This window comes from Nilaparvata lugens, chromosome X, assembly GCF_014356525.2.
Source record: "Nilaparvata lugens isolate BPH chromosome X, ASM1435652v1, whole genome shotgun sequence".
Classification (NCBI taxonomy): Eukaryota; Metazoa; Arthropoda; class Insecta; order Hemiptera; family Delphacidae; genus Nilaparvata; species Nilaparvata lugens.
In genome coordinates, this window is record NC_052518.1 from 65,718,273 (window position 1) to 65,734,025 (window position 15,753).

The 15,753-nt window shown below is 32.7% G+C and overlaps 1 protein-coding gene across 9 annotated transcripts in view; it reads left to right on the forward strand.

Annotated features, from left to right (window-relative positions):
• Positions 1-15,753, forward strand: part of LOC111055581 (RNA-binding protein fusilli) — a 214,938-nt gene that overhangs the window by 48,790 nt on the left and 150,395 nt on the right. For all 9 annotated transcript variants that reach the window (XR_005572973.1, XM_039441380.1, XM_039441381.1 and 6 more), the window contains one exon: positions 14,063-14,322. Coding sequence is in view for 8 of the 9 variants with exons in the window: in XM_039441380.1 (XP_039297314.1) it covers positions 14,194-14,322 (129 nt within the window). In the remaining variant the exon portion in view is untranslated. The remainder of the gene's footprint in view (positions 1-14,062; positions 14,323-15,753) is intronic.

A 15,753-nucleotide genomic window follows, 5' to 3' on the forward strand; every position in this document is an offset into this window, starting at 1 on the left:
TATCACATGAGCAGATGGAAATAAATTAGAAATTGCATTTGTTCAAATGCTAATTTATGTTTAATTGGGATTTTTGTTTAATAATAATTATATCACATCAATATAATTATCATGAAGCTAATATTGAAATCAGTTTAATTAGCCTTTTGTTTGTAAGGTACTTCCTTTCGATTATACATTCAGCTCAATAAACCCTAGAATCAAATTAATTCGATGTTTTACGAACTTGGTGAACCTTTAGGAATTTCAAGAATGAACTTTAGGAATTTCAGAAGCTGTTGTGCTCTATGACATGGTACGAAACTTTTTCAAAACAAACATTCGTTCATTACTAGCTAATTGGATTTAATTTAGAGACTGTTTTCCTGATTTTCAAGTTATGCGTTCAGGTGTTACCAATATTCTAGAAAAGTACAGAACAATATGACGTCAAACTAACCCAAGGATTAGAAAATTCACAGAATAAGGGTTCAAAATGCGATGAATGAGATTGCACATTACATTTGATAGGGTAATGGAATAAATATTAGATTGCTCAGAAATTAGAATATTTTAATACTTGGGATAACGTTTCACAATCCATAAGAAACCTTTGTATGGAGAAAAATTGTCAAAACCTATCATCCATACGTGAACCCCTCTCTTCGAATTCAAGTTACTGAACTTCCATCAATCCAATTATTTCATGTATGTATCATTAAGCTATTATATTATATTGTAAATAATTAATATTAATCTTGCACTTTTACAAAAATACTATTATAATAATGTATCAACTTAGAAGCAATGACTAATAACTTTGGAAAGAGACAAAATACAAAGTATTGCAGGTATTTAGCATAATTTTTCAGCACTAAGACTACTGTGAATAGCTCATAATCCATATTTTAGATTAATAATAATCGCATTCGTAGACATATTTCATTCCAGTAGAACCTATTCATCCTACTATCACTCACTCGGTGGTTTGGAATCCATCTAAAATGATAACACCGTTATGGTATCATGTATACCCTCTAATACATATATTTCCACGGGAGAATTGGAGATGGTGTGAAACTATCGTTACCCGGTGATGCAGAACTCATCAATATTATGTGAGGAAGAACACCATTAATAAGTGTTTTATATCCTAGTTCATTCATTTCCATTGGAAATCGGAAGAACCTAAATATAATTGGAATCCCACATTTACAATGGGTATTTCTGTTGGGAAGGTATTGTTAGTAGCATCCTCAACCGTTTTCAATGGAGGTAATCAGCTGGATTAATAAGACCTCTTGTACCTAATGGCATTCCAGTCCAGTAGTTGTCATAGTATTGGAGAAAATTATGACCTAATCCTTCTCATTCACAACGGCCAACTGTAATGAGGAGAATTAATTAAGACTGCTTTAGAACAAATGATTCAAAAAGCAGTTAACTGAGAAAAAGGCTGAAACCAACAAATCACACATAATAGATAAAGCACAAAATACTAAAGTTAAAAAAGTGCAAAATAAATTATTGATATTTATTCATCGATAACAATAATCCCAAAAACCCAACGATTCCAGATATCCAACAAAGGGCACAAAGAAGATATCTATCAGCTCTGCGATTCATGCCAAACTGTGTGTGTGGGGTGTAATTGATATTTTGATTTTCAATAACACGTGGTGAGGGAAGAAACATAAACATCATTCAGTTGTTATTCAAGTTGCCCTTACCTAGCAGTAATGGAAAATTGAAATAATTTCATTGAAAATTTAAAAAGTAATCAAGTGAAAAGTAATATATTGTCAAATTTTAACAGCTGTTCATTCATAAAAATGCAGACATACAATGATTATAATCAAGCGTTAATGTCATTTCTGTCTCGGCAAGTAAGCAATGTTTACCCAGACATGATATTGACTGAATATTGCCATGCTATTAAAATTTCTAGGCTACTATTACTCTATTTTATGCCTATGTCCTCTACACTACTATGTCCGGAAATTTGAGTGACTGGATTGGCGATAAAAAATTCAAATTCGCGATAAACAGTTATTAAATTCCCAATTGACTTGGAAGAACGTAGACTTGACGAACCGAGGCATTCTTATAAATATGTTAATTGTAAATGATATGCATTAAAGAACGAAAAAAAGAAAGAAGGAGAAAGAGAGGGGGAGAGTGAGATAGCAGTATTTTATAAGTGCTCTTATCTGGATAATTGCTGATAATGATACAAGTATCGATATGTATTTATCATCACCAACATCACAGTTTAGATTTCATCACATATTGAGAATTGAATAAATTATTCAACAATCTGAGATGAAATACAGTAATGTAACTACATTAATCGGCAGTGTTTCAACAAATAATTTTCGACTCAGAAAAGGATATAAAATAATATCACATGACTAGAGGGATAGAGAGAGAGAGAGAGAGAGAGAGAGAGAGAGAGAGAGAGAGAGAGAGAGAGAGAGAGAGAGAGAGAGAGAGAGAGAGAGAGTGAATGTAAGAGAGAGTAATAATAACGAATGAGTGTTACTGAGTGGGAGAGGGTAAGAAAGTATTAGTGTTTATATAGGTAAATGAGCGAGAGAAAGGAAGTGTGTAAGAATAAGTAAGAGAGAGAAAGTTTGAATGATTTTTAGGGTGTGGGAGATGATAAGAAGGAAGAAGTGATTAGGTGGGTAAGCAAGAGAGAGTAAAGTAGTATAAAATGAGAGAGTGAAAAGAGAATGAATGAGAGCGAGGGAGTTCCTATCTACACCTCTAGACATTGAGTACTAGCCATATCAGGAAATTGAGAATATATTAATTTATGGTTTATGAAATTGAAAACATATAACCATTGTTTTCTAAGAACTAGACTTGATCATTTAAATTCATTTTCAAAATATTTTGTTTGAAGATTGATTTTGCAATAGAAATCACGTAAAGATTTGTCAGTGATTTGCATTTGTATTATATAATTATTAATTAGAATAGAGTTATCCAACAGTGTTGGAGTGAACTTCAATAATCATACATTTTATCAAAGCAGTAATTCTTGACTTATTTCCACATGGAATTTGGAGAGTATTATTGAATAAACTTCTAATGGAACCGCAGTTCCACTTGAAAAAGAATACAATTAAGGAAATAATGATATGGCAATCTAAAATATTCCTATGGGGTTTTCTCATATGCATGCTTATCTTTCCAACGTACTGAGAACTGAAAAAAGAGTGCCATGATTTGTGACGCAATATCCTACACATTGACCAGAAACTGAAATACCTCGTATTAAATTTGAAACTAGCCGAATATTATGTGGAACTGGAACATAGAAGGTTGAAGAACAACTAGTGGATGTTACAATCCAAGGTTGTTTTAGTATTCTTGTAGCAAATGTGTCTGTCTTGTTTGTGTGACGTGAACTCCAAATGATAGCTCTCCAACATTCAATTGATGCAAATGCATACTTATCATCCTAACTTATCATACTCGTACAATAATAAGTAAATTGAGGAACATTTATTTCGTATCCAGTTTTCGCGACTATAAATCTTATATACATTTTTAAAATAGAAATGCATACGGTGGAAGTACTGTTAGGTGTTATTTCTTTAAACTTTCATATTTAATTTGCTTGAATGCACCCCACCATGAACCATCTCTTAAGCTATGTAGTTCATTCTGTTGAGAGAATCATAGTATATTGAATTTAATCAATCAATTTTTATTATCAAAACTGAACTGTATATATATATATATATATAGCTGGCACAGGTTTTATTATTTAAAAATATCGATTCTTAATGGAATATTAGGTATTAAAGTTTCGGATCTACATACGCAATATATACTCTGAATTTCCCTCCACATCAAACTGGTCCATCACTTTTTAGTGTTGAAAGGTCTGCCGACTGTAATTGCTTTCTGATAGGCGTAACTTTACCTAGAGTAACTTCACGAGCCTCGCTTGTGATAAGATAACCCAAGCCCGCTACTTGGACTAGCTTTACAAAGCGTACTTGCTTTTCCATACTTCGTCTGTTTTTAGTTCCCGGTATTATCAAGATCTGTTATGATTTAAGAAATACTGTTTACTATACGGGCGATATTATTATTTTTTAATGTATTACTTAGTTGAAGATTTTCACTAATTAGTCCGATTATTTTACATTACATTTCTGCTTCATTGAAACTTGATTCAGAGCTATAGATTTATCGAGACTGATCTCATATTTATCTACAGTGGTGAGCTATCTTACCACGTTTTCAGCCAAGTACTTACTGTCTGCTACTATTTCTGAAGAAATAAAACATTATTAGTAAGTTGATAATAAATTCACATCAATTAATTATGAACTAATTGATAATAAGTGTAAATAACAAATAATGTAAAACTTTCCTGACTATCAACTTTTTAGTATTATCTCAACTTCAATACTGATACTCAATCGCTAAGAGTGAGTGACACACACACACACCACACACACACACACACACACACACACACACACACACATTGAATTACTACACACTTAGGCCCGGTTCCCGGTTGCACAAAAGCCGGTTTAATTATAACCATGATTAATTTCACGTGAACCAATCAGAGAAGGCCTTTTTGATAAGACGGCTTCTCTGATTGGTTCTCGTGGAATTAATAACGGTTAAAATTTAACCGGCTTTTGTGCAACACTTAGAGTATGAATGAGAAATTTATTCATCTAATCATAGAAATTTTTGAAAAAGTAATAACAGACACAGCCCAAAACTGTTCCTTTTCCAAATTTAAGTATAAAAATCTCCTGATTGCACGTACGTCTATTACATTCAATCAAGATTTGATGATGGTTTAATTCTACGAGAACCGATGAGAGAAGCGGATGTCGTCTTTAATGAGCGAGTTATCTTGCTTGAATTGAATAGACGTATATTCGAAAACAAAACCCAATTTTTGTAAGATATTATGTTATGGCCCATATCTACCAAAAGTTTTGTTTTATCAGATTTCTATCAAATTTGCTGGCCAAATGCGTTTAAATCAGAAAATTTGAGTTTAAATTGATGAGAAACAATAAACAAATTTGTTAATGTAATATTATTGTACAATTATATTTGGTTGAATCGCCATCAAATTACCTTTTTCTTTTAGGGCTACTCCTAATATTTATACATTTAATACTATTGTACAATTATTTATATAATATACTAACTGTCATTGTTATCATTCTTTTGTTAGATCCTATTTTTCAAATTACGTGAATTTCTTTGGGTTTTTCTACGATTCGTTCTACAATTTCACTCACTTTATTCTTTCTTTCATCCGTCCACATTGTATAAGTCCTCGAATATGGATTTGATCGAACTATCAAATATATAATATTTCATGATAAACTCCATTTACTAGAAACGTCTTGATGCCTTTTCCAGCGCAAACTGTGTATTTGTATTTTTTTTATAAAATGGTCACATATAGTCGAATTTTTGGAGTCCTGCTATAAGCATGATTGAACCTGAACATACATTCTCGAATATTATTAAAAGGAAACATATTAATAATATATTTTATCGTATAGTGGAATGTGTATAAAACTGTTCAAGGCTTTCTGATAGGCTGTTTCGATAGTGTGGACTGTTAGCGTACTTACCTAAGACCAGTAGGTTAATATGGCTGTAGCGTTAGTTTGTTGGATAGACGTGATTATATATACGTTATCGTTGATAATTTCTTGTTTCCCCCAAACCCATCTTGTATAGGAATCCTGAAATAGTTCAATAGAAATAGCTCAGGTTGAACGCTAAATCGCATAAATACAATTACAATTACAGTTGGGTGAAAGCTGTTACTTCTACCACCACTCGTTGAAGGTCTTTCTCTGTATTCCCTCTCTCTTGCTCTTGACTAATAATATATACGAAACATTGTATACTTCTCTCTCCTGTTCTCCATTAACATTATGTACGGAACATATATATAGCCTACTATAACTGAATTCTTATTCCAACCACTGTTGGTAGTTGTTCACCTGATATTCTCTGATCAGGTTATGGGGGAAAAGTTGCAGTCTTGTTCTTCCAGTTTATTGCGAGATAAAGCTGAAAATCTCCAAGTATTTGTGTCGTTTCCGTCAAATCTCAGTCTTCAATTATTGTGTATCATGATACAATTCGATGGAAACGAAAAGTGCATGATACATAACTATCGAAAGATGCGTTATGCGAATGAAAGGTATCAATTATTATTAACACACGTAAAGTGAATGTTACTGGAGAGCCCTGGGGCCTGTTTCTTAAAAATATATTTATAGAGGTGATCATGAGAGAGGGCGTATAAAATATAAAACATAATCAAACTTAATGTCAATCGTCACAACAAAATAAAATTCGAAGTTACAATGTTAGAGTAGGTACTAATATCACAGTTAGTGAAGGAGAGGTTTATAAGACAGAAAAGAGATGAATTGAATAATAATATCCATCTGTTTACGGACAAATCAATTCTATCATCTGAGATTGGTGAGATTTTTAAATTTATTTCTATTGCTGACAAGGAAAACTGAATAGTGATGTAGGTTTTTGAGAGATTAGTTGAGAGCTAGGTAACCTACTATGAAGGAGATCGCTCAAGGTCGTGCATATCTTTCAAACGAAAATAAAAAAGAATTCCTCCCACTGACCGGTCTTTGGTTTAAAAGCACTCTCAACTAAAGGACATTGTACTCAGAGGCACCACCTGAGCATCTCAAATCATACTTTCAGAATTTCACTTTTGGAAATTCACTTCCTCAAATTTGTTTATTATAGCAATAGCACTATTAGTACTAGAAGTAGTAGTAGTATAGTATAGTAGTATTAGTATAGTATAGTAGTATTAGTATAGTATATAATGCTGCTACAGTGCTAATACAGATCCAACGCTGAAAAATGTAGGCCTACTTGTGTTCATTCTTTAATAATATTAGTTTACTAGCAGGTAACCCGTGCTCCGCAAGGGTCTATTTCAAAACTTGACAAACTGAAAACTTGATGTAATGAAATTTTGAAGAATTGAAAATAGGCCTTAACCATCCTCGGTTAATTAAGAATTCAGACGTGATGATGCGTCAAACATAATTTTCCTACCCCGCAAGTGTATAAGCCAGTTCTTTACTTTATTATGGTATAGATTATATAAATCGGCAGTATTTTATATCAATTTGCTAGTTTATATTTGGAAACGGAAATTTCAATACATCTCAAATCACCGCAAATAGAGTCTTCAGTTATTAAAAACTTGGTCAACCAGGACATTAACGCTACCCTCACCCTTTAAACTATAAAACAAACGTCACAGTTGATTAGTTTGGCACTAGAGCGTCTGGAAAAATATTTGATTAATCTTTTTGACTCTTTCCCTACGATTCACAGTATTTCACGATATAGGTTTTTCTAGCTTAAAGAACTTTGAACAAACCAATAGGTGCCAAGCTGTGTGGTGCACGGTGGCGTGATCTAGCAGTTCTTTCGCACACTGCACTTACAAGAATATTCAAATCTTCTATACTAATTTATATGTCACAACTACACGGCATCAAAAATTGACGTACGCGACTTTTGGATCACCGTATTATTTCGCATCACTGTAGAGTGAATTGACCAATGAAACAATCCAAAGATAATATTCTCAATTTGCTTTCCAATTCACTGCATAAAGGGTTTCTGTATCTGTTTTGAGGGTCAAGACTAAGAGAGGGCAGGTGGTGCCTCAATTTCGCCCTCGTAAGATTTAAATAAATCAATTCAATCCAGAAGTGAGTGATGACCTTGAAGTTGTGAATGAAAGTCATACATAATTTCGCTCCTGGGTTTTGGAAGATTTTGTGTTATAAATAGTCACGGATAAGTACAAATTTTGTATTAATTTCATTATTAATTGTTTCTTGATCACGTTTTATCATTTTGTTTTAGATTTTAATTCTTAATTCTATTTTATAAGCCAAACATCGTTTAGAGGTTATTTTGTGGTTAGGTTTTCGAGATTTAAAAATAAACATAGATAGTTTACTTGACTAAAATTATAACCAAATTAAAATCCTATCATTTATAAATCAATTATTATTATTGCAAGTAATATAATTTCTTAGATAGGAAGATGAGCTCAAGTAGAACACCGAAGGTTATTAATAGAAATGTAAACATAGCGAGAGTACTTACGCGTTCCCAAAACCAAAATTCAAAAACGCCAAAACCAAAAACCCCAGTTCCTCAAACTACTTTAGCCGAAAAAGTTGCTCAACTACAAAGTAGCCACACTAATTTAAAAAACCAATTAGAAGTAACTCTAAAAACGTCTGAGGAAGAAAGGTTAGGGATGGTAGAAGAAATTAGATCTTTGGAACTGATTATAAAATTACAAGATGAAGACCATAAAAAAGAAATACTAAATCTAAAAAATCAATGTAGTCTAATGTCGGAAAAAATAAAGAAACTAAAATCTAAATTTGATAATACTAAATGTATGATAGAACCTCCGACCAAATGCAAAAAAATAGAATCTAACCTAAATGATGGGAAATGCTCTGAAAATGGTCGAAATAAAACGTACAGTGAGGTTTTGAAGACAGCAACCAAAAATATAGCTGAGGGAAATAAAGATAGGAAAGGGAGAGTTCTGCTACTGACGTCCAGTCATGGACGTGATTGCAGTGATCTCCTTGATAAAAGATTGAAAAATAAATTTGATGTCCAATGTTTTTTCAAGCCAAGTGCTTCAATTAATGCAGTTGTAGAGTCAGCTAGGGAACAAACTAAAGACTTAAATGAACCTAACTTGAATCATCTTCCTCAAGTAACAGAAAAAATCAAGGAAATTGTGCCACTCAGCAAAAAAACAAACTTAATAATAAGTACTATTCCTAATAGGTTTGATAGGCCAGAATTAAATGAAGCAATCAATTCGACAAACAAATCAATCCATAATACAATCAACAGCCTAAAAAATAAGAATTCTAAACAACTGGGGATTTGTTTTCTAAATGAAAGGCTGAAAAGACATAACTTCACTAATCATGGGTTGCATCTAAATCGATCTGGCAAAGTAATCTTTTGTAATAGATTGGCAGAGCTGATTGAAAGCCGTTTGCAATCCTCTGGTTTAAAAACAGTCAAAAAAACAAATAACGATTTTTTAGTAAATTGGCTCAAAACAGGGAAAGGGAAATAGCTACAAATGCTAGAGATAGAGTAGCACAAGATGGTAAGGTTTTTAGTATTTATCATCAAAATATTCAGTATCTTCGCAACAAAATTGACAGATTAGAAGTATTTCTTAAACAGGAGGATCCTGACATTGTTATTTTCACAGAGCATGGCTTAAAAATAAAGGAAATAAATCAAGTTAGGATTCCAGGCTATTCACTGAGATCAGAATTTTGTAGAATAGCTCATAGAAGTGGTGGTGTATGTATATTCACTAGCAATGCTAAACATACCCAAACTTATGAACTGGATTTTGTTAAGAGATTTTCTGTTGAGATGGATTTAGAGGTGACGGGACTAAGGTTAAAAATTGATGATCGATTTGAGGTAGCAGTGTTAGGTATCTATAGGTCACCAAATGGAGACTGGCAAAAATTTTGTGAGCTGCTCCATACACTTTTGGAAATTACAACCGCTCGTTTCACAAATGTTATAGTAGTAGGAGATTTCAATACCGATTTTGCCAGGCAGGATAAAATGACAGAGGATATTAGAGATATTATTAATATGATTAATTTAGAAATTAAGGTCCACGAATATACAAGAGTAACTCGAACTTCACAGACAATTATTGATAATATCCTCACAAATATAGAAGGTTGTAATGTCAGGTTAGGTAGCTCAGATCTATCAGATCATAACTATCAAATTTTAGATGTTAAGTTGCAGGGCCAGAATCCAAGCAGAAAAAAAAACTTTTGTGAAAGAAATTCAGCAATATGAGCTAGGAAATATAAATTGTTTGAAGCAGGAACTGCTTCAAGAAAATTGGAGTAGTGTTTATAACAGTTGTAACCTAAATTACAAATATAAGCAATTCATTGATACTCTAAGATTTCACATTAGTGTATGCTGTCCAATAAAAAAAGTCAAAGTAAAAAGTAAATTAAACAAAGTAGATGAATGGATAACTGAAGATATTCTTACTCAAAGAAATATTGTTAGGGAAGCTTATGAGGAATTTAAATTAGTGAGGGATGTTCCGAGTGAAGTCAAATACAAATGTCTAAAGAAAAACTATGCAAAAGAAGTGAGGAAAGCTAAGTGTAAGAAAACAGCTGAAATATTAAAACTAGTACCAATTTTAACTCTGCTGTTTGGGAGGTAATTAATAGAAATAGGAGAGCAGCTCAAAAAGATACAGTTACTAATGTCCCTAGGATAATCGATGAACATGGAAATTATATGGATGATAGTATAGACATTTGTAACTTTTTCAATAAGTATTATCAACAGGTTGCATATAATCTCCAAAAGTCACTGAACACTAATACTTGTAATACAACTACATTAAATGCTGAGCCAATTGAAAAGGTATTTAAATTTCATCCATTATCAAGAGATGAGTTGTCAAGAATAATAAAAAATTTGAATAACAAAAAAACAGTAGGATTGGATGGGGTCTCAAGCAAAATTTTAAAAGAATGTGAAAATGAATTACTGGACCCTTTATTGCATCTCCTTAATACTTCACTAGAGCAGGGTATTTTCCCTGATGATCTGAAACAAGGAAAAATTTTGCCAATTTTCAAGAGCGGTGATTCTGAAAGAGTTGAAAATTATAGACCAATTAGTATTCTAAATGTAATAAGTAAAATTTTTGAAAGAGTAGTTTTAAATAGGCTATTGATGCACCTGGAAGAAATTAATTTCATATGTGATGAACAGCATGGGTTCCAGAAAGGGAAATCTACTAAGACTGCAATAGTATCCCTTGTTGAAAGACTAATAGATATAATAGATTCAGGTGAGAAGGCAGCCGCAATATTTCTTGATTTATCCAAAGCTTTTGATTGTGTGAACCATAGAATATTATTGGAAATACTAAAAACTGTAGGTGTGAATGGTATAGAACTAAAATGGTTTGAATCATATCTCATAGGTAGAAACCAGTGTGTTGAGCTTACCAAGGTGGATGGGAATGAAATAGTAAAAATTAAATCTCAAAAACTGGAGGTCCAGGCTGGAGTACCTCAAGGCTCAATTCTGGGTCCCTTACTGTTTCTGTTGTATGTGAACCAATTACCAAAAGAGTTAAAAGATCACAGAGCTCTGTTGTTTGCTGATGACACATCGCTTATCTTTAACAATTATTTATTAGATAGTCTAGAAATAAATGCTTTTACTGGAGTACAGTCAATTGTCCAATTCTTGAAGCAAAGGCAATTAACAATAAATAGTAAGAAATGTCAATTCCTACAATTCAAAAGTAAATATAATTCAGTAGAGGATAGAGAAATAAATGTGTTTGTAGAGGAAAATGAATTAGACCAAGAAGAGAAAGTAGCATTCTTGGGAATTTTATTGGACAGGAAATTAACATGGCATCCTTACATTGAGAGGATATGTAATAAGATATCATCTGGGGTATTTGTCCTGCGGCAGCTTGCTAGGTTGAATGATAAAAAACTACTGTTAACTGCTTACCATGGACTTATACTATCTCATATTAGGTATGCTATTTTAGTATGGGGTAATTCATCTCAACAAAATATGGACAGGGTGTTTAAGATTCAAAAGAAGGCACTCAGATGTATAGAGAAAGTGAATAGGTTAGACTCTTGTAGGCCTTTATTTAAAAAGCTTGGTCTATTAACTGTGCCATCTTTGTATGTATATGAAGTTGTAATGCATGTGAAAACGAGTGGTGTGATCCAGAATTCAGATGTTCATGAGTATAATACGCGAAACAGAGCAGATTATCATATAATGGGTCACAATAGTAGGTTATTTGAACAAAAACCAGATTATATTGGTAGGAAATTTTATAACAAGCTACCTCAAATCTTGAAAAGTAATGTTGATTTGAAGATTTTCAAAAAACAAATTAAAAAATATTTAGTTGATAGAGCTTTTTATAGTGTACAAGAATTCCTTTCAAACCTAAACTAGGTTGAACTACTTAGTGTTAGAATTATTATGTAATAACATGACTTGTCTTATACTCCATGACTGGAGTCTTTAGGACGTAATCTTAAAAAAAAAGAAATATATTTTGAAATCGTAAATAATACGCTTGTTAGAGTCGGTTTTTGTAAGTTCAAAACTTGGAATTTCAACTTATACCTGTCAACCTGAATTTTCCGTGATCGTTGAAGTGAATTCAAATGTTGAAGTCTTCTGAATTCATATGTTGAAGTCTTTTGAAAACAACAGTTGAAATAAAATTTATGTGGAATATACTGCTACTGCTACCCACTTTGTAGAACTGCATCGAGTTATTTTATTATTGTAGTCCAATTACGCCCAGTTTTTAAAAAATGAACAAACCTATTCTCATCGGTTATGATAATGTGAATTTGTCTTATTCTTAATTCTTAATTTATTACTACAATGTTTATGTAATGTAATTTAAATAAATAGAACGATAAATATCAGTTAAGAAGGGAATCGAACTAGGATTAAATATCGAAAACAGGATGAGGTTAGGCAACACTGCAACACTCGGCTATTCTCATCACTTTCGATCCCAAATTTGTCATATTTATAATTTTATGTATATTGCATCTAACCGGTTAGATATGAAAACATAACTGTTTAATTAAATTATTGTTTGTGAAAGAGTGAGAAATGAAGAAGAAGAAGACTGGAAGGAGAAAGAAGAATATTAGTGAGGGGGGGGTGAGAAGAGAAGATGGAGGATAAAATGTAACCGTAGAAAATTACCAAATTATACGGAGGAGGGGAAGAAGATATAAGAGGAGGAAATAGGAGATAGGAGAATACGTAAACGAAGAATACAAGGAAGAATGCGTAAGAGGAAAGAAATCGAGGATGAGGGTTTCACCCCTGATATTTGGTTTTAGTTTTCTTATTTAATGATTAATATATGAAAACAATTTTATGTGCACAAAGTATCTTCTCCTCCACCTACTGTCTAAAGTACTTACTTTACTCCCTCAAACATAATACTAAAGTGTCACTTTTTCGCTCTCGGTAGTAAAAAACAGAAAAACTCCCTAGGTAGGAAAAGTGATTCCATTTAATAACATGGGAAGCATCTCTATTTCAAAAACTCACATTGTAATAGGTTAGAAGGTCTAAGCTCAGATGAGAAAGCGTAATAGAGGTGTCTGTCATTGAGTCAACTGAATTCAATACCACAACAAGAAATTTGATCAACTCATGAAATCATATGTTTGTATGATATTATATTCTTAATATTAGTAGACAATGAAAATTTATACAATTTTTAAAATATTTTATTCTATTCAAAATACCAGCCAATAAATATTTTTGATCTGCAATTCAAATCTGAAACGCGTGATCTGGAGTCAGCCATTTTTGGTAGCCGCTCAGCTGATATAATTGTTACAACTTTTGCCGATAGATAGCGCAATCGGCAGTGCCCATCAGCCGAACGGTTTTTAGGTTTTAGATTTCAGGTTATGTTGTTAGGAAACATTGTCACCAATACGTAAGTTATTAAAATGATTTTATTTGCAGTTTCTATAAAAAAATGTAGATGGAGGAAAAATGTTGTGTACATCACGAGCGAAAATTACTTTTTCTCCCTCAGGAAAATTGTTGCCCTCGGCTTCGCCTCGGGCTTCAAACTTTTTCCCACAGGGGGAAAAAGTCGTACTTTTCACTCTAGATATACAAATAACTATTTCTATTCTCAAGCAACTATCTTGCATAGTTGCATCACTTGCACGAGCTGTAAGTGAAGGCGTAAATTTTTCTCTATGGTGCATGTTATCTTAAAGATGTTATGTACATGCTATCTATTTGTACGCAATCTTATCTCTATGGTGCTAAATAGGAACAAGTGCCAGAACTAGTGGAACAAAATGACATTATAAAGTAAATTTAGCAAAGTATGTGGTAGTTAAAATGATTATTTTTGTTTTTGCAGATGTCTGCACGATGCAAGCACATGTCTCGTCCTGGTGACGCAGACGGCAGACTAATACGGCTTTGATTGGACGTCTGCAACTCCTGTCCTCGCTTTAGTGACCAAGTCAGTGAATCGATCCCGGCACCAAGATGATGGGAAATCAGACTCTGTGCGCCCTCTATGTGGCCACCGCTGGGCTACAAGGCAATGCCCTCGGCTCTGATGAGGAGGAGATTGTGCTCCTCATCTATACCATCATCGACATCACTAGGAATAAGGTAAGCTTCCAACTATTCAAATTAATTTTTTTCAATCAAAATTCCATTTAAAGGGTGCCTCCAAATGATTGATTATTGACAGTAAGGCTAGTCGCATATTGAAGCGACCCGAGTCTGCTAAATGTTATATGATCAAATTATAATGTTCACACGTGCTAGCTTCGTTTCAATATGATCATATTATATTAACTCATCTAGTCGAAATATGCGACTAGACTAAGGGAATCTCCTACAATTCAAATTCATTTTTCCAATAAACAGGAAATTATTCATGAACAAATGACGCAATGCCAATAGATTGCACTTTCTTAGTAGTTGTGAAGGTGGTGTTGTTTATCCATTATCCATACTGAATAAAAGATAAACTGATAGACTAGATATTGTCCAACCACAGATCTATTAGAACCCGAGATACCAGTTTCGGTTGTTAAAAAATTATCAATCTCGATTTGTAGTTGGACAATATCTAGTCTTTTTATTCAGTCCAATAGCTTTCTATTATTATGATAAAGGTGTAACATGAACAATAAAAATTCTCTCAATTCAATTCATAATTATAATATATCACCGTAGATAAATCACGCTCTCTTGAAGGGTATTGACATAATTATTTCATAAAATATCCACAGAATAAATTGTTACTTTCTTTGTTATGGCATGATGCAGTTATTCTTTCTGCGTCGTAATTAAGTTGAAAGTGCAATTTATGATGTCATATTTCATTCTGATCGGGTTTTTTCAATTCAAATCATTTACCATCATCTATATTTGCTGGGAAGAATGTATTGATATTCTTCCACTCTTGCCAATCTTATTTTAATAAATTATGTCGTATAGGTACTTCTTGAATACAAAAAATATGAATGCCTTCCTAGAGAGTTAAACCACCACCATTGTTCTGAGACCCCTATGATCAACGGAAAAAATGAGGCAATTTCGATCGAAAATATCAGTGAAAATGATCAAATCAAGTCAATGAGATAAAGTGTTTCTCCTACACTAGTAACGCGCTGTCCTGCATCTCAATTAGTATTAAAAGTACTTTTTCAATGTCAATGTTCTTGCTAGAATTATGTATGCCGTTTGAATAACAAGTATTTTTCGTTACTTTATTATTGTTGTAACTTAAATTTTCTCATCGTGTATTCAACAATAATGTGTTATGATAACTTATCATGTCATTGTAATCGTATTGTCATGAATGCATTGAGTATATTTTGAATGTTAAAAAATGATTTCTTAATTATTATCCACTTGTCTCATTGCAAATTAAATCAAAATAATCCACGGATTGTGGTTGATGATTTCTTCAATTTAATTAGAATTTGAAGCAATTCGTTACTTTAAGTTTTAGTTAGGTGAAACTGGCTGAATCTTAATATCGATATAAATTCTAAAGTCTATCTTTATGGAAGAAATCTTACGCTGCCA